The 20,239-nt window shown below is 42.5% G+C and overlaps 2 protein-coding genes across 2 annotated transcripts in view; one reads left to right on the top strand and one right to left on the bottom strand.

Annotated features, from left to right (window-relative positions):
* The first annotated feature begins 3,194 nt into the window (after nucleotides 1-3,194).
* LOC125639021 (uncharacterized) lies at nucleotides 3,195-9,637 on the top strand. The gene is made up of 6 exons (XM_048855420.2): nucleotides 3,195-3,277; nucleotides 4,034-4,101; nucleotides 4,777-4,830; nucleotides 7,658-7,717; nucleotides 7,986-8,552; nucleotides 9,013-9,637. Exons 1-5 carry the CDS (start codon nucleotides 3,214-3,216, stop codon nucleotides 8,544-8,546), a joined length of 807 nt encoding a protein of 268 aa, XP_048711377.2. The 5' UTR covers nucleotides 3,195-3,213; the 3' UTR covers nucleotides 8,547-8,552; nucleotides 9,013-9,637.
* Nucleotides 9,638-12,743: 3,106 nt separating this feature from the next.
* LOC125628853 (cytoplasmic dynein 1 heavy chain 1-like) overlaps nucleotides 12,744-20,239 on the bottom strand; it is a 99,656-nt gene continuing 92,160 nt past the window's right edge. The window contains exons 75-78 of the mRNA XM_075129882.1: nucleotides 19,621-19,763; nucleotides 14,377-14,545; nucleotides 13,670-13,797; nucleotides 12,744-13,137 (exon numbers count right to left, since the gene is read on the bottom strand). Coding sequence (XP_074985983.1) covers nucleotides 13,009-13,137; nucleotides 13,670-13,797; nucleotides 14,377-14,545; nucleotides 19,621-19,763 — 569 coding nt within the window. The 3' untranslated portion in view covers nucleotides 12,744-13,008. The remainder of the gene's footprint in view (nucleotides 13,138-13,669; nucleotides 13,798-14,376; nucleotides 14,546-19,620; nucleotides 19,764-20,239) is intronic.

Raw genomic sequence — 20,239 nt, 5'->3', positions numbered from 1 at the left:
TTTTACTGCAGTATAGACCCATTTTACAATTTTTTAAAAAGTGCCATGATGATGAATGGCAGATGTATAAAGATTCCTAATACCTGATGAGCACAAGAAATAATGGTATTCAGCACTACACCGGGGGACTGAGAGGAGCAAGTCAGTGCCAGCCCTGCTATGTGAACCAGTAGACAAGTCTCTTTTAGCTCCAGTCCATCTGTGAGGGGCCCTATGATGGAGCATACACACATGCTGTCTGTAGGCTGATGGGGAAACAGTTAACCTTCTTAGCAGAAGGACCACAGCAGGATAGCAGCTGTGAAAAGTTAATTCTCCAGCATACACAGTATACATGACCTGACCTGAGAGGAAAGCGAGAAAGGAGCTTTAGAAGTTGCTGCTGGTGTCATTGAAGTAGTCTGGATTTTATGTGCGGGACTGTGGCTAAAGAAAGTCTAGTAATGCTTAGGCCTAACTTGAAGACAGAAACATGTTCTGTTTTCTTTATAATAAAGTACATCTCCCAGCTCTTTGAATTCTCTCCAGCTAGATGAATCCTTCCTTGACCACTTCTTCGTGGCCTGCTATAGACCCCAAACCTGGTTACCTCCAGCCAATGGTTGATGAGTTGTGTAAGAAGTACTAAACTTTTAACATCATGTTGCACCTTAAGAATTCTTCTTCTTCTTTTTTTTTTTTTGTGTGGGTGGAGTGGAAGCAAGCTGTCTTTGAGCCCCTTGCCTCCCAAACAGATAGTGAGTTGGAAGTCTTGTTCATTGTTATGTCTCCAGGTACTAATTAAGCCAAAACATGCTCCTTCAGTAAAACTAAATGATTTTAATTGGCTCAGCAAAACAAACAAGGCAACAACAACAAACCAAGGTCTCAAGTAAGCACAATGTAACATTACAAGTTGCTGTTCAAACCCACTCTGAAAGGCTTCAATTGGGACCAGGGTCCCACTGCCTTGGTATAGACATGGAGGGAGACATGGTCCTTCCTGAAAAACGTACAGTCTAGAGTCAGTCTCAGCTGCAATTCTGTTAACTCCTACCTCTCAAGTCTTGAACTCTGCCCTCCAGCCAGTTCTAGAGCTGCAACTTGGTGCAACAGCACAGATAAAGTTAATTTCCTACAGCTGCATACATTGTCTTCCCCACTGCTTGCCTTTCATAGTAGGCAGACTAACATCATACAAATAGCCTGTATGTTTAATGTGCCAGATACTATTCCATCAAACCAAGGGATACTCTACAGCTGAGGCACAGCTGTGCCATATTTCCAGTAAGCAGAGTGTGATGATCCATGTGTGTGGTGTTCAAACAGAAAGGTGCAATGGAAGTTGTAGTTCCAAACTGGACCACTGGGAGAGCTGTTCCTTGCACTTCCCATCTGTCAGACCACTCGCGGAAATATGGGGAGGTAACTGGTTTGTTCAATGTGACTGGCGGACTTTACTGGCTAGGCTGTTGGAAAAGCAGAGAGTGCCAGGGCCAATCATGGTTGACAGAGCTCTGTATGGAGAGGACAGTCCTTCCCAGTCCCAAGGAAGATAAGGAACCACCAGGAGTGACAGTAAGTGATTGTTTCAATCTTATTACTATCATAATTTTCGGTGCAGCTATACAAAGTGTTTCTGTGCCTGTATATCCCTGCTAGCCCTTCTTTCTGCTTAGTAGGCAAAACAAAATCCTGTTCTGCTCTACTTCTGCCATGACGCAACCCCACTTTATTTCAGTTTTGACCCCTCTACACTTGCAATTAGGACTTTTTTAAGAACCAGTTTACACGGACCAGTTGCTGACAACTATTTTCACAATAGATTAGCTACCTACTGTAGACAGATCTTGTGAGATTCAGATAAACATTTTCACATAGAGCTGCATGACTGAAAGAAGAATAGTTGTAATTACAAACTTACTGAAATCAGCTGTAGGTCAAAGCACTTACCAGGGCATGGTTTAGCTCCCATATCCCAGCCTTGAGCCAAATTTGGGTGTGTAAGTAAGTCCTGTGAAGGCTGCTCGCTAGCTGCTCCATCCTTGTTATTGCTTCTACCATCTCACTGATCTCTATGTTCTTGTGAAAGTAGTCAGAGAATTCAGAGGTGCAAAAGCACCATCAATCCAATCCCTAACTATTGCAGAAGGGGAAAGAGAAAATGGAGACGGAAAAGAAAGGTATAGGGGGAAGAAGAGAGATAGAGACAGTGAGAAGAGCAGAAGGTAGCTGGAGGTCAGTTGGAAAAGGGAACAGGAAAGTGCAGGGGGCACTGGGTAGAAGGAAGAAAAGAAGAAATGAGTTCAAGGAATTAGAAAAGTGGCATGGTGTACATAGCTATGTGACTGTGGTATTCTTTTTCTGTGAGCTTCCCCTTTAAATTCCTAGTGAATTGCTTTCAGCAGCAGCCATTTTCAAAAGCAAAGTCAGCTGATGAGTACAGAGGGTGGGATCCAGGAAAGTACTGAAGCACCCCTGTCCCATTTGGGGTTCACTGTGATCTACAGAACTCCTGCCCAACCCTGTAGGTGCCTACATTTTCTAGAGTAAAAGTTCCCCAGATGCCTGTGTTTCTGCGTCTGGTGCCTCCTGCTAGGTGACTAGATGCCTGTCTCCCACCTAAGTCCCTGAGTGATCTATGAACCAGGGAAAGATGGCATAGGTGCCCACTCCGTGGGTGCTCCAGGGCTGCAGCAGTCATGGGGGGGAAGGGTGGGTGCTGAGCACCCACTGGCAGTCCCCCTTAGGGTGACCAGAGGGCAAGTGTGAAAAATCAGGATGGGGGTGGGGGGTAATAGGAGCCTATATAAGAAAAAGCCCCAAATATCAGGACTGTCCCTATAAAATCGGAACATCTGGTCACCCTAGCCCCGCTATCAGCTCCCGCCTCCCCCCTGCTGGTGGGTCCTGCCAATCAGCACCTCCCCCTCCTTCCCAGTGCCTCCCACCCACCATGATCAGCTGTTTCGCAGTTCCTCTTTGTGTATGGAAACTGGTGGAGAGGTAGAGGAAAGCTGTGATACACAGGAGGAATGGTAAAGGAGATGGCTCTCTCTTTCAGGATCAAATCACTGCTTGTTTCCTGAAAAATTCTCATGAAAATTTGTTTATGGAATTTAAGGGTGGTGGGGGAAAGTAGCTGCAAGCATTAGGGAGGGGAGGGGCATGGCAGAAGTGGGAGGGGAAGTCATGCCTATAAAGCAGGAGTAGGTTGAGGCTGCTTGGAGTAGAATGGCTTCAGTGGAGAAAAGGCAAAGGAGAAGGAAGAAGTGCTGGGGTGGACAACCCAGAGCAGGTATGGATGGGGTTAGGATGATCCTGGAAAATGGAGTTATAGTGATAGTGGGGATAGAGACAGAACAATGCAGCTTCTCTAACACCCCCCTTTCCTTAAAGGCATGTTTGTATTGCTGTTAACAGGACATACATCCAAGCAGTTTATTCTGTCTACTAGAGAGGGCAGTGGTACTAGTAAATATTAATTAGTTTATTGCAGTTTTATACAAAAATGATTCCTTGCTTGCATTTCCTGCTAGTGTGCTAGAAATGTCCTATAAAAGTGCAATACCTCACATTCACAAGCTAGAGTGGGCTGAAAATATGAGAGTTGCAACTAATTCAAAACATGGCTTTACTTGAGCCTGACTGAAGAGTTCACTTGGGGAAGAGAAATGCCTTCTGTCTTATCTGGCTCCCTGGGTTAATGCAAGTTTTTCTCCACCTTCCAGTGACATACAATGCTTAAAAACCATGTTGTGCCCAAAATGACAGTCTCTGTGTCTTTTCTTTCTCATAACAGGATGATTAAATATTGAATGTCCTAATTTTTTTCCTTGAGCTATCCTCTTGGTAAGATATGAGGGTTTGAGATTTGTGGATGGTCACTGCTTTTAAGCTGTAAAAGTCAAACTTTATTAAATATTTAACTTAAAATGCAATTGTTAACATGGTTGGTAGATGTGTTTCTAGTATTAGGGGAGTTGCCATGTCTGGGTATCCTCTATTAGAAATGCTCTTCTAACACAGCTGGTCTTTCCCTCCTTTGTGGTAGACTCCTGTGATCTGATGGATTCTGATAAAAGTTCAGACTACGTAGAGAGACTAGCACACAAATACATGGTAAAATTTCTCTTTAAGTTATTGGCCTTTCCGAAACATGTGTGATTCTCTAGCCTAAGATTTCAGACTAAACAGCTAAATTGGAAAAATGCTGCCTAATGAGCATGTGTGGCTAATTGTCTGTGTTGGTAAATTGACACAAACTGATTCACCTGCAAAGAAATGAGGATGGGAGGAAACTGCTTCTGATTTAACTTCTGTTACCATCTGCAGCATGAAAAACTTTTTTTTTTTTGGTAGTTTTGAGTAAATACAGCAGACACACTGTATCCTTTGGAAAAGCTGTGGCTGGGGGTGTTATAAATAGCTAAACTACATCTATAACTTGGATGCAATTTAAAATAATGGCCAAAGAAAAATCAAGTTAACAAAGCTGAAAGTGCTGTTTCTGTTGCAGGCATAACTCTGAACCACTCTTTCTGCTACAACTTAAAAAAAAAAAAATCCCCTTGACCTGAAATTTTAGGTCAGCACAGATTTCCCCCCCACCCCCTCAAAATTTGAGGTTTTTCAGACAAGTTAGCTTTGTGTAATGGAAGTTTAGAAAAATACAGCATCAGCAAACTTCCTAAGTATATTAGAGAATGTGTCCTATTTACTATGACTTCAAAATAAGCCCTGTGCTGTTTTATATTTACAAACATCTGGTTGTCTCCCCTCCCCCCTTCTCTACAGCGAAAATGCACGGTGGAGTCCAGTACAGAGTCAGAATCTGAATCCAATAATGAGGTAATTTCTTTTGCTGTTTGATCCCTGGGGGCTGGGATTCTCCTCTCTGACTATACGAAACAATGTCAGGGGACTCTCTCTCTCAGCATGTTGGCTGTGCTCCTTCCCTACCCACCCTCCTGCAGACTCTGTAGGGGAGAGAAGGCTTTCTTCACAGCCACCATTGTCTTCCCTTCAGATCATCCTATGGTGGGTGTGTGTGTTTTTTGTTTTTTTTTTTTTCCTGGAATGGCTGACTTGGGGAGGGAGGTTTGGTATTGACAACAACGAATGTTTGGGGAGCTGAATGTAGTACTAGAGTTTCTCTGTTAAAAGGTACTTACAGCTGAACTGGGTTGTCTCTGAGGAGGTGACTGTTTGTTTTTTCCCTTAATAGCTCAACTCTTGTGCAACTGGGCTCCAGCATGTTGTAGATTTCCTGCAGATAATTCTTGCATTATATGCTTTCGATGCATATTCTGTCATCAATAGAGTGCAGGAGAGAGTGGATTTGACTTTCCTACTTGCTGCAAGAGTTGCCCCAAATGGCTGTCATTCAGCAAAGAACGTTTCCGTCTACTACCATGTTGGGTACAACAAAGAAAACAGTAAACCCTGTGTTGTGATGGTGTGAATATTTATCTGTGGGTATACAACTCCAGAATCTAACTGTAAAGGTCCACCAGGTAAATATTGCCCACTCTGTTGTCTAGGGATGTAGTAGGTGTCTTGCTGCAGTCTGTCACCTCTTCCCCATGCTCTGTGGAGGGTTGCTGAGAGGAGAGACTGGGAGGAAGCAGAAGTGAGTTCTACCAGGAATCTGACCAGAGGTAGATGACTTCTCTCTTTGAGAGCAGAAGATACAAAAGCTCCTCTTCTATGCAGCCATCTGTGACCGCTTCCATTGAGAACCACAGAAGCCCACGGTTTGGGCCATGGATGATGATAGGGATGGCTGAGGCAGACATGGTTGCCCACTTAAGAGGATTTGCACACCTTCATTGGAACAGAAAGTGTATTTCCTCGTTGATATTCCTATGTTTCCCCACCTTTTTTTTTTTCCAGTACCTCCTCAGAGGCCCCAAATCAAAACAAGACTTGTTGGTGCCAAAATCCAGCTAAAAGTCACAAACAGACTTTGATAGGAATTTTCTGAGGTAAAATTTTTCAGAATAGGGTTTGAAAGGTCTGAACTCCTCTCCAGGCCTAAATAGGTTGGACTTTAGAAGAGACTTCTCTGAAAACATCCACTCAATGTGCAGCGGCAGTCAAAAAGGCAAACAGAATATTGGGAATCATTAAGAAAGGGATAGATAAGACAGAAAATATGATATTGCCTCTATATAAATCCATGGTACTCCCACATCTTCAATACTGCATGCAACTGTGGTCGCTCCATCTAAAAAAAAATATATATTGGACTTGGAAAAATTCAGAGAAGGGCAACAAAAATGATTAGGGGTATGGAAGGGCTGCTGTGTGAGGAGATTAATGACTGGGAGTTTTCAGCTTGGAAAAGAGATGACTAATGGGGGAATATGTTAGAGGTCTATAAAATCATGACTGGGGTGGAGAAAGTAAATAAGGAAGTGTTGTTTACTCCTTCTTATAACACAAGAACTAGGGGCTACCAAATGAAATTAATAGGCAGCAGGCTTAAAACAAACAAAAGGAAGCATATTTTCACACAACGCACAGTCAACCTATGGAACGCCTTGCCAGAGGATGTTGTGAAGGCAAAGACTATAACAGGGTTCAAAAAAGAACTAGATAAATTCATGGAGGATAGGTCCATCAATGGCTATTAGCCAGGATGGGAAGGGATGGTGTCTCTAGCCTGTTTGCCAGAAGCTGGGAACGGGCGACAGGGGATGGATCACTTGATGATTACCTGTTCTGTTCATTCCTTCTGCGGCACCTGGCATTGGCCACTGTCAGAAGACAGGATACTGGGCTAGATGGACCTTTGGTCTAACCCATATGGCCATTCTTATGTTCTTCTCATGACTTTCTGTGGTGGGTTTCTTCCATAGAGACTAACAGGTACTAATGCTTTGCAGACGAAGGCTTGTCTGTTTGAGCTGCTGAGAAAGAAGAGTAATAGTGACAGCTCCTCAGTGGAGTCTAGTCTGCAGTAGTGACTGACAGAATTAGACCCAGGAGAGACTGAAGATTGTCTAGGGTGTATAGGCTTACCTGTGAAATACAATTGCTGCTGACAGTATTAGTTTTTAAAATGACAGAGCACTATAAACACCACTGGAGAAAAATCAGTTTTACAAACAGACTTTCCTCAGGAACATACCTAATGGTTTCCTTGGATCTGCACAAGTTCATATTATGCACACAGGAGATAGAGATGCAACTTGCTTATCACTGAAATGATTGTTAGGACTTGATTTAACTGATCTGACTTCAACAAAAATATCAACTCCTAGGTGGCAGCAGTATTTAATGTTATGGAGCAGCTCACAAGGGAGATAAAAGGAAAGAGAATGTATAGTTTCTAGCTTCTCTTAGGTAAGTTTCAGGGCTATAAAATACATTTCTCCACTTCATTCCCTCAAATATATTCTGTACAATAAAAAAATACAGTACAAACACCCACAGTTAGTGGCTTAGATAAAAGGTTGTTTTTTTTTAAATGGTACTTTACTTTCTTGTCTGATTAGACTCTTGCAGAAATTTTTAGAGCACTTAAACTGAATTCCAAGAGATGTCCAATGCTAGTTAAAACAAGAAAAACATCTCTGCTCTCTACATAAAAACGTCCAGAAAGAACTTGTGGCAACCATGTATGAGACCATTTGTAAATACATATGTCTGATGGGAATACTTCTTTAAACAGGGCCTGCCTAGCACACTTACTGAAGGAGTCTTCAAGAAAGCAAGGGACACGCTACTTCAGGTAGGTTTATACACTTCTGCCATTTCATTATGTAGCAGCCTTGTTTAAATTTCCTTAAAAATAAACATTTGTTCAGGTTGTGGAGTGGGTGGATGTGTTGATTCTAAATGATGCTGTTGCTTATGTTTTTCCAGTGTGATCTCTTAGTATTGCCATGAAAGGTTGTGGGGAAACTGGATGGTTACCAAACTTTTTTTTCCAGAGAAATGTCAAGAACGGTACAGTGGATAACCTAGTGATCTGCTTTATTTAGACCTATTTGTTTTAGTTTTTAGATCCATATGATGGTGATTCAGAAGATGCATCAACCCACTCAGACTGTAGTTTGAATTCTCTTAATGATATAAACTATAACCGAGGTGCACCTTTGGTGCACAATTTGCCAGAGATGGTGGAAGACCTTTACTCTTCTGAAAACACAGAGTCCCTACATATGTCTTCAAATTGGGTCTCCCCAAAAACAGAAATCTGTGATGTCTATATGCAGCCAGTAAATGACCTTAAAATACAGATGGAAGTTATCACTAAAGAGAAAAGTGATGTTCCAATAAGACTTGCCAGGCCATGTGAACGGTCCAGAACCTCTGGAGTACTTGCCTCTGCAATGTGGCTGACATCTGACTGTTCCTTACTCATGAGTGTTGAGCCTTCAAAATATGCCGGAGTCCTAGAAAGCCCAGTCACCACTACTCTGCAACAACCCATGTTAGCAAAGTCTGATGGTGAAAATACAATGTGTGACCAATCAATAATCAAGAGAAAACTAGGGCTTCCATTTCTAGAGGGTGTTGGTGAAAAGCTAAGAAGAAAGAAATTGCGTTCAACCTAATCTAAGGTACATATAGGCTAATTTATGATCTGGAATTCCGTCTGTTTAAATGTATATTATAGTAAATGAGAGAGAAGACTCAAAATGTCAACTAGGACTAGCAGTACCCTACAGAACATTAATGCTTATGTAGGGGAATTGGAGCTAATATAGAGCTGTACCAGTCATTGTGATCAAACGTGATCCCTTTCAGCATACAGTACTCTGCCTTCAGTCCTGTTCTTCCCCAGCAACCCAACTCCTGTACCTGTGGCCAAGTAATTATCCATTTCTTTAAGCAATAAGCGACAATGGATTCTATGCCTTAGCATTGTATACAATGCCTATCCTACTGCTGCAGGGGTCAGGCCTTCTCATGACATGGTGGTTGGAGAAATGCATAGCATCACAAATAACTAAACTGTAGGGTTGTTAATTCTGTAAATGCAGAATAAGTAGCACTCATCATATTGTTTCACCTTCACAGTGAGTGCGCCATCTTCAGTGAGGCCTGTTCCTGCTTCCTGCAGCTGCTTTGTTCCCATCGTGAATGGTCACTTGCAGGTTCAGCCTTGGATAACTGCCAAAATGACTCAAATCACACAAACCAGAAGTTTGGGGGAGCAGATAATCCTCATCAACTTTCATTTTGCAGGGTCAAACTGACTTTCCCTTTTATTTGGTGTTGATAATGAACTCTAACAGAGCCTGTTTCTTTAACCTTCTCTCCAGTACTGTGCATGCCAACGTGGGTTTATAATGTAAATACCCAACAGTTGAAGTTCTTCTACAATGAGGGGTTTTTATTTTTCCTTTTAGGAGAATGATTTTTCTTTCTCAAACCTGCTGTTAAATAGTGATCAGGTCCAGGAGAATAAATAACCATTTTAATTCGCATGGTTACCTCTTTTTGTCTTCCCTTCCATATGGTATGGGGTAGATTCTGGGGGGAGTAATCTAGAGAAGGAGAAAGGGCTCCATGGAGCCCCGTTGCTCAGCACTAGTAAAACTGTCTCCTACTGAACAAATGTAGATGAGTGGGATTTACCTAGTAGCAGGAAGAGTGAGAGAAGGGTATTTTGTTGCAGCACCACCCAGAGCTACAGGGATGTTTGTTTAAACTTTTTTTCAAATCTACTATCCCAGTATATAACCTGTTTTTTAGTACAATTGAAATAAACTACTTTAAACCAAGCCTGAACTTTATTGCTCTTCCTTATTAACTGTATGTTCTCAAGGTGGAGAGGGGGGGGGGGGGGAGTGTGGCAAGTGAAACATGTAAAATAAACCTACATCAAGTGTTCTATTAAACATCATCAGTTAGAACCTTTGTGTCTAGGTCCCTCTGTATCCTATCCCTACCCTCCAGCCTATCTACCACTCCTCCCAGTGTCATCTGCAAACTTGCTGAGGGTGCAATCTACGCTATCCTCCAGATCGTGAAACTGGCACTAGGATTAGTGCCTCCCACTACATCTATGGAGTATCTCCAGAGCAGCATAAGCCTTGTTCTTTAGTCAGTGCTACATAAATTTTTTTCTAAATTCCTCAATATTTTTCAGTTCTTCTGTAAAAACTTTTTGGACACTTCTTTTGTTTTGTTTTTTGCTCTCTAGATTTCATCTTAGACAAATTAGAGGTGGAAAAAGACCTTCTATGTCTAGCTCGCTGGGATTTATTTCTACAACTGCTAGTAAGCTGAAAGTTGCTACTGGAGACAGTGAATAAACACTCTTGAAATCTGGACCTCAAGGTCCACCCTTTCAACCTACCAAAGGCCAAAGCTGGGGCACAATGTCTGAAAACCCCCAAAGTGTGTGGTGAACACTATTTAAGCTTAAAATGCTAGAGGATTCCTCATAGCATAGATCAGTATCTACCTCTACCAAATCCTAGCCCCATGTTAAACAGAAAAAATTCAGTATCCCCATCTAGCCATGTAGAATAGAAATGGGCTCAGGAGACCAGTAGCTCTGTTCATGACCCCTCAAGGCTGGCATTAAACATCTTTCAGCTTTTTACTGCTGATTATTAAGTGCATGTAACATAGATAACAATGAGTGAAAAGAGTTATAGTCCTCACTTTTAGGGTCATTTGACACATGCAAGCCCAGATGTGTCAATCAGGGAGGGGAAGTAACCCAGTCTCCTTCCATCTCCTTCCATAATTGTGTCAAAGGGCTTACCTTTGATTTACTTCAACAACTGCATGAGACTATATATTTCAGGGTGAAGCTTTTCCTCACAGTTTAAATTATTTTCCATTTCACTGCCTGTAGCACCACCCTAAATAAATATTCGTGGATAGCCTTTAATATATTGTCAAGTGGTCTGAAACTCATAAGTTATCTATACAAGGCCTACATTTAACTGACAGCAAGGATCAGTTTAAGTATACTACAGCATCTTTAACATGTAGTTTAGGGGTCTATATCATGGCAGGTGTGAATGCACAACTCAGCTATTTTAGTGGAAGCTGAGAGACTACTGACGGAACCTAGCTCTTAAAGCCTTTTTTCATGGGAGCTCTAGAATCTCTAAAGCAGTGCTCATCAACTGAATTGTAAAAGGGGTTTCAGCACAATTCCCCTGTAATTTTTTCTAAGTCTGGCACTCTGGAGAAAGTTGCACTTTCTTCATTCCTCCCTCAAGGCAGCAGGGCTCAGGGTCCTCACATAAGAATCTTAGTGAGGCTCCACCAAAAGTGGATACTACCCACCCTCCCAATGAAAGACACCCTGCACTCCAACAATTAGGCTGCTGGTCAATGACAGGCTACTTGTACTGTTGCCAGAGTTGGCACACAGGTCACAAGCCATGTGGTGCCATCAGTCTAAGAGGTACCATTTCCCAATACAGTGCAGGTTGTGCTTTTATCCCCCAAGTATACTCCTGCATATGTACCTCTGTGTAAGCATGGCTCATTGAGTTCTTACAGCCACATGATCAGCCCATCCAAGACCTGTGTTTCCCTGTGTACAGGAGTTCAGAGATCTCAAATGCCAAATGGGAATACAGAACAGTAAAGCTCTTTAATTACTAATGCAAATTTTGTTATGCATATGATATTCAAATTACCTGAAGACTACAGGAAGTTTAGACGGATACTCCATGTGGCAACATTCTGCCGTCCAAATACCAGTCTCATTTGATGAGGCTTTTAGAAGGCTTAGGGGCCTTCTCGTAAGCTTTAGGGCACAAGGAAGTCAGGTACTTCCCTGGAAGGAATGTTAGAGGCAACATCCATGTTCAGAACTCACATCCCACAAAAAGCTCCTCAGAGGCAGAGAATGGCAGATTCTGTGCATGAGGAACAGCGATCAAGTGAGACAGTATTCAGAAATTGCAGGTTGTTTTGCTGCCCTAGAAATTTCTGAAGATAAAGGAGCCAAACAAGTAAAAATCTAGTAAAGATGTATTTTGAGAGCAGCAGAGTGTTAAATGTTAGCAACTACTGTGTAACCAAAAGCTATTTGGTTGGGTGGGTCAGATTTTTGGGTCTGCCAGCTTTAAAGTGTCCCTTTAAGGAATGAACAGAATAAAACCACTATCTTTAGCATATGCTATCAGAAGAGAGACACCTCAAGGTATTTGCCATAAGAAGTTTGGTAGGGCTATTAGTTTATGTCAATGATGCCGCTCTCAGAGGTGGAAATAATACCCATTCAAAAAAAATCCCAAGTGGATCCAAATTCAAGTGTCTGCAGACATGCTGATATTAATGCAAAGTTACTTCCTCACACATGTCCACTGTGCTGGTTATTGTATCACTGGAAGTGATGAAACTGTTCTGAAAGTTAGCATTCTGTGTACAGGGTAGTTCTCACTTAAGTATGCAGGTGGTTCATATCTATACCATGTAGATTAAGCAATGTGTGCAGTTCATCACGCCTGTGTAATAGTAATATTGGCATAACCTCTCCCTTGCGTTCCTTTTTAAAACCAGTGTTTGCTCAATTTCAACTTGTTCCACTGAATTAATTTTGGCTTTTCTTGTTTCTGGTTACAAGTGATTTATACAGGAGATCTGCAAGTTAAGTACCACAAATGGTAAAACTGGTTTCTTAGTAAGTTAGCATCATTCATTATTGAAGACCTGGGTAATGCTTCACCATCATTCTCCATTCCTTGAACATTTAAAAGTATTAATGGAAGTAATTCTCTAGAGCAAGTCATGGCAAGAACAATGCTTTTAGAAATGAAATAAAGAACCACAAATCATACTACAGAATTTATTGAATGTAGTAGGAGCCATCAAACATTACCATATGTAACTAGAGCCATCTAAAAACCACATCCAATTCTCCCTCAAAACCATCAGTATCACCAGAAACCCTGGCAAGAAGCCCAGCCTCTAGCAAGTCAACTTTACACCAATCCATCTGACAACTTAACCATGCCCTGGAGGTTAAAACTAACACTGTGGACTAGATTAAAGACACTGAATTTTACTACTATTTATCAGTTAGAAAACGTTATTTTGTTACTCTGTGCAGAGGACTGCAACACCACGTTCATAGAAACTGCGAGGATCTTCCTTGGTGGCTATTTCAAAGTCAACAGTGAAGATCAGATCAGCACGGGTGAAGTTCAGATAAACTGGTAATGTAACCTGGAAAAGAAGTTAGGCATTTATTAAAATGTGGATAAGACAGATGAATGCAAGATAAAAGTCAAAGGGAAGACAGCAAAGGTCCCCACCACTGGAAATTATGAAGAGGCATTCCATATTGAACTTTGCCCATCCTTCCCCAACCAAGATCAACTGTACTCCTAAGAAAGAACTCCCAGCCTGCCAGGCTAAAGTGTACTTTTTATAATACATTTCTAAGGTGTTGTTCAGACTTCTCAGGACCCAATGCTTCATGAGTTTACATTTCTTGGTACCCCCCAGCTAGCCACAAAGAAAGGGTGGTAGCAATACTGGATCTGTTTGTCAGACTCCTAGGAATTGTAACCCCCAGGTTGAAAACTCATATTGGAAAGGAACATCTGTGGTACCGCAAAATGTAAGACTAATGAAATGGAAGCAGGTATTTCCCCATTTTTATTCCAGGGCACCAGAGAAAGTAGAATTTAAAGCTGATGAGCCACTACTGAAAGAAATCACGGAATAACAAAACTTATGTCTCCACATTACTTACCACATTAGCCTTTTTATCTGCATTTGTCTGCTTGATCCAGCGAAGCTGTGTTATGGGCAATATAGTTGATATAGCATTTGAAAGGGACAGTTTATTGTTACTGCATGTAGCTCCCTGAAGCTTCAAACCTATGAGTTAAGAAGTATGAAAATGTGAGGTCTTTCCTGAAAGTGAAGTGTATGCACATTTAAAGGAAGTTTCCTTTTCCACTCCATTTTCAAGTCCAGAGGTAGATTCACCCATCTAAAATGTGGTAATTGATATTTAGACCTACTGTTAAAATGGGAGACCTAATTTATAAATGAAAAAATACCCCAGAAAAGGTAACAGTGAAGGCTACTAGAGGAATAAAAAAGCCACCAGAGCGCTACCTCTAACATATTGACTGTTAGTTATTTGCATTTATCCATATTGCACTACTCCTGACAATGTTCATTCATAAGGATTCTCAACCCCTATGCACTAGCATAGCAAAGTTTTCCATTAATGTGTTTTTAAATAATGCAGAATCCCCCACAGAAATTGACTTCCAATGCTACTTCTCGTGCAACTGCAATCAAACTTTCACTGTGCTTGTTAACTCCCCTCAGTGTTATGTATCTGATATGGTCTGTACCAGCATTTTTACAGAAGATAAATACTCAGTGTTAAGGGCTAATAGCACCTATTTCCTTCCCTTCCACCTTGTAAAAAGCACATCAGCTAACCTGTAACTCCAAAACTGCAAGCATCCAGGACTGCATTCTGAGTAGCTGTAACATTGACTTCTAGACAAAGTTCTTCCAGGGACCAGCTGTTTGCTTGAGCCACATATTGTCTTGTAGCAGTAATATAAGCCTCAGGTACGAACAAGCCACCCAGGCACACATGGATGTTCTATTGAAAGAATTGTATGTTTTAGAAATTTCTATAGTAGCTACTGCAATGGCACTTAGCTGCATTCAATATCTATTTAAACAAAAAGTTGCACTAAAATATGGACCATCTTGCAAACTATGTATGGCATGTTTCCTCAGATGAAGATTTACCCTCAAAGGGATAGTTTCCTACTAACATACACATGTAGAAACAATTTTATGAATCCTAAAGTCTGTTTTATAGGAAAAAATTAGCAGTTTCAGAAGAGTTCAATATTTGTACGTAATTCTATTGCATATATATAAGTAGAATTAGAAATACAAATTTCCTAATGTGTCAACATTTCCCACAAGGCTGTGCTATAAGGTATTGTCTTCTTTGAGTACATGCAGCGTATTCCATGCATGTGCCCAGCGCACCAAAGCCAGAGAACTTTGCCTAGCAGTACCTATAGAGGCTGTGCTCATGCCTTGGGACACCTCCTCTGGGTATTTAAAGGCAGCACCTCCCTGACCCTTCTCAGTTCCCTCTCACTGCCCATGGCTTGAATCGGAACTCTGAGTGTTGTTCTCACCTCATGTTTTAGTATCAGTTTTCTGAGCGTTATTTCTTCTAGATCAGCGGTTCTCAAACTATGGGTCGGAACCCCAAAGTGGGTAGTGACCCCCTTTGAATGGGGTCGCCAGTGCTGGCTTAGACTTGCTTAAACTTAGAACAAGCCCTACTGCCCAGGGCTGAAGCCAAAGCCCAAGGGCTTCAGCCCTGGGCAGCAGGGCTCAGGTTACAGGACCCCTGCCTGGGGCTGAAGCCCCTAGGCTTCAGCTTTGGCCCCCTTGCCCAGGGCAATGGGGCTTAGGCTTCGGTCCCCCCTTTTGGAGTTGAGAAGTAATTTTTGTTGTCAGAGGGGGGTCACGGTGCAATGAAGTTTGAGAACCCCTGTTCTAGATAACAGTAGCTTAGATTTTGTTTAGTGTCAATATAGTGTTTGAATAGCAGGCTGCCTCGTGTGATGCCCTCACCAGGGTTCAAGCACCATCTGTCACGTGAGGAGCATCCTCACACAAAGTGTTTGTGGTGTCTCAGTGAGGGACATTATGGACTAGTGCTCCATTTGTAAGGTTTTTGGGTTGTTTTGTTAAAAAAAGGATTCAGGTGGCGAGAGACTTATGGCGGAAGCAGCACTTTCTGGAGCAGGCCTTGAGGCCCACTTCAGCACTGAGGCCCTTGTCTGATTGGTGGTCACCTTCGTAACTAGCAAGTAACTGTGCTCCATGTTCGGACTCTGGTGTTTCACTCAAGAGGAAGAGGAGTTACTCTCCATAACACTAATTGGGACCACTTCAGGGCTCAGGGAGACTCTTCCTCATCTTTTAAGAGAAGTGCTAACTGGCATCGTACTCCTGGCATGCAGAATGGAGCAGGTCCATCTAACTCAGGGGTTCTCAAACTGGGGGTCATGACCCCTCAGGGGGTCACAAGGTTATTACTGGGTCGGGGGGGGGTGTCGTAAGCTGTCAGTGTCACTGCAAGCCCTGCTTCGCCTCCAGCATTTATAATAGTGTTAAATATAAAAAAATGTGTTTTTAACTTATAAGGTGGGGGGGAGGGGGGTCACACTCATAGGCTTGCTGTGTGAAAGGGGTCACCAGTACAAAGTTTGAGAACCACTGGTTGAACTGCTCCCTGGTACCATACTGAGACCAGCAAGAGCCTGTATCATTGACTCTGATTCTGGCCATGGGGTGTTCATTGAGTCCAGTACCAATGATGTCAGGACTGGAGCAGATTGTCTCCGTGCTGGTAGCATGTCAGGCAGCATCAGACCTGCTTTGCCTCTCAGTCCCTGACTCTCCACTAGTTCAGGAATTTTTCTGGGGCCGTAGCTTTTAATGCTTCGTTCTCAGTGGTGCCCATGGCACCTTCTAGCTGGGTTGCAGAACTGTTGGGTTTATTGGCAGTGCAGCTTGCACTGCCCATGTCCCAGACTGTGGAATTGAGGCAGATGCCAGGCCTGGCCCCAAAAGCTCCCCGTCAATGCTTGTGCGCCGTTTAGTACAGTCATTGCCCTGACAATAGATCCTGTTGTTGACTTCAGTACCGTCCTTGACCTCAGTGCTGGCACCTCTTGTAGTACCGGGTAGGATTGTGTCTCGCTCAATACCACCAATGCCCAATTCCCCATTCCTCTTTAGTACTGATGCCGCCCCCGTGTTGGGACGCTATCAGTACACCATGTTCCCTTTGTTCTATCTTCCACTCCCTGGGTTTTTAGCAATTGCTTGATTGTGGTGACAGCATATCTCAGGAAGAGGGGATTTCATATCTTCCTGCATCTAGATGATTGGTACAGAGAGGCAAGTCCAGAGAAGAAGTCCTCATGTTCAGTTCACACTACGCTTACTCGATAGTCTAGATCTCATCTTAACCAATGGGAAGTCAACATTAATTCCAGTACTGAGTTCACTGTGGCCCTGCTAGACTGAGTTTGAGAGCATTTCTGCCGACTGACTGATTTTGCATTATTCACCACCTGTGTCTGGAACTGCAGTCTCAACCCTCAACCACAGCCCAAGTATGCCTGAGATTGCTAAGCCATGTGGCTACATACACACAGAAAGTCCAATATGTCAGGTTACACCTTTGTCCTCTTCAAATGTGTTTGACATTGATCTATCATCTGAACCATCATCTGTTGGACAAACTGGTCTGACTTCCTCTGCCTGTCCGGACTCCTTATGGTGGACAACTGTTCAGGGAACGTGTGCCAGGGTGTTCCCTTCACCCAGTCCCCATCAAGCAGGACTACTGTCACTGATGCACATCCTTAAGAATATCACCATGATGTATTATGTGAACAGACGGGGGTGCATACTCCAATGTGCTGTGTCAGAAGGCGATCAGACTCTGCCAGTTTTGCATCAACAAAAACAATCACTGTGGCCTGTCATTTACCTAGGATCCAGAATCATCTGGCAGATCCCCTCAGTAGAAAATTTCTCCTTGAATTACAAGTGGTCTAAAAAGCCCTGTGTCCTGCGGTACCTCTTTGCAGTTTGAGAATTCTGATCTGTTCAAGACAGACAAGAAATGCTATCTATTTTGCTCTTGAGGGTGTGGGTCTCAGTCGAGGCCTCCAGTTGATGCTTTTCACCTGATGCTGGGAATCAGCACTCCTGTATGCCCTTTCCTCCAATTCCAATCATCCTGGAGGTCATTCTCAAGCTGAAACTGGATCGTGCCAAGCTCATTCTCATTGCTCCAATGTGGCAGAAACAATATCAATTCTCTGACCTCAGGTTATTGTCCTCAGGTTATTGGTTTGGCCTTCCATATCTCTTTCTCTTCACCCTGACCTCTTTCTTTCTTCCTTTTTGTCAGAAAGCTCCTTTCCTTGTGGCAACATCATCTGCTAGGAGCACGTGTGAATTGCAAGCTCTGATGGCGGAGCATCCTGACACACAATTTTCCAAAAACAAAGTAACCCTTCAGTCACACCATAAATTTTTATCTAAAGTGGTTTCTCAGTTTTACTTGAAACAAATTATATATCTACCAGTGAAAGTGGCAAAGAGTCCTGTGGCACCTTATAGACTAACAGACATACATGACATGCACCTGAAGAAGTGGGTATTCACCCACGAAAGCTTATGCTCCTATACGTCTGTTAGTCTATAAGGTGCCACAGGACTCTTTGCCGCTTTCACAGACCCAGACTAACACGGCTACCCCTCCGATACATATCTACCCGTATTCTTCCCTGAGCCGAATTCAACCTCAGATGAACAGCATCTTCACACGTTGGATGTCAGGTGATGTTTAGCCTTTTACAGATAGAACTAAATGCTTCCTTTCTTCATCTCATCTGTTTCATATGTGAACCAAATGAAGGGGCAAGCGGTCTCTTCACAGATGATCTCAAGGTGGATAACTTTCTATATCATGACAGCATATGAAGCAGCTCAGATTGGGCCTCCACAAAGGGCCCGGGCAATGATGATGGCATTTCCAAGTGATGCTCCTATATTAGGAATTTGCAGAGCTGCCACTGGAGCCTGTGTACATATGTTTAAAACCACTATGCCAATAATGCTAAATCCAGATCAGATGAAACCTTTGAGAAGGTAATCCTGCACTCCTTGTTTAAACATATTCCAAGCCCCACCTCCTGCAAATACTGCTTGAGAGTCACCTACATGAAATTCATGGCTGTGACTACTTGAAGAAGGAATTACAGTTCAGGTAAGTAACTGTTTCCATTTTTCTAGATGTGATGCAGATGCGTATTCCACAACTCACCCTCTGCATCGGAGTCTGTACTCTTGATATTTGGAGCAAAGGAAATGAGGGAGGTTGGGGGTGCACCAACCTTATACAGCCACAGTAGAAGCTAGGGTCACAGGGCATGAGTGCTGCCCCTACATGTACAGCTAGTCAAAATTATTTGCTTTGGTGCTCGGGACCCACACGCACCTACATGGAATACATGGCTGCATCACATTTTGAAGAACAACAGTTACAGAACAGTAAGTAAGACTACGTCTACACTACCACGGTAAGGCGACCTACACTACACAACTCCAGCTATGTGAATAATGTAGCTGAGTGGACATACTTTAGGTCGAGTTACCACAGGGTCTACACCAGGGCAGCGGGGGTTGATGTCAGAAAGTCTCCTGTCAACTTACCTTACTCTTCTTGTAGAGTACAGGGGGTTGACTAGAGAGCACTCTATTGTTGATTTGGCAGGTCTTCACTAGACCCGCTAAATTGACAGCTGGTGGATTGATCCCGGCAGTAGTGTAGACATAGCCTAGCTGTTTTTTCCCATTGCAGCAACTATTCTGTGTGCATGATCTGTAGCTAGGTTTGGAAAATGGCAATTTTTAAACACAGGAAGTCATTCAGGTACACCATAATATACAAGCACGTTTGAAGGGGTGTCCAGGTAAGATTTCTGATAAGCTCCTTAGCTAAAGCGTTTCAATGCTTTTTACACTAACAGATATAAGCAGTTACAGACTCATGTAACCCTGATTTCTCAGAATTCAGAAAAGCCTTTAATGAGAAAAGGCAATACAACGCAAGATAGATACCTTTAGTTCTTTTGCTCCACCAGAAGCAGCTGCCTGGGAAATATTCTGTAGTTGTTTAATGCGTTCACTGAAGTCAGACACCCACTGAATAACAGTCATGCCAGCAGGTACAGTGTAATGAGACCAGCTATGAGGCACAATACCTAGAGAAGACATATCCAAGGTAAGAGCTCTGTATGGGTATGAGTTGGATTACACACTATTTCCAAATGCAATTTTACCCTTTCAGTGACAGCCACTTCGCTATTACTGTGTTTTACAACAGATTTTTTTATACCACCAACCACAATGGGGTTCTAACCTAACTGGGACCAGAGAGTACAAGTGTAACACAAACTGAAAGACAAACAGAATTTCATGACATTATAGAAAGCTACCTAGTTTTCTAAAATGTGTTCTTCAGATGAATATTTAAACAGAAATTACTGTCTGAAGTACAACTTACTAACAAATCCTGGAAGACATTCATTAGTAAGTTCAACTGCATATACACATCAGGTCTCAAAATACATCACAGCTAATTTTACAATTAAGCCTTTTGCAACATGGAAGACACCAATTTTAAGGAAAGGAGTACTTGTGGCACTTTAGAGACTAACCAATTTATTTGAGCATGAGC

The sequence above is a fragment of the Caretta caretta genome, chromosome 6 (genome assembly GCF_965140235.1).
Source record: "Caretta caretta isolate rCarCar2 chromosome 6, rCarCar1.hap1, whole genome shotgun sequence".
NCBI classification, from domain to species: domain Eukaryota; kingdom Metazoa; phylum Chordata; order Testudines; family Cheloniidae; genus Caretta; species Caretta caretta.
Note: the sequence above shows the minus strand (reverse complement) of the source record. Positions and strands in the feature narration are given on the sequence as shown.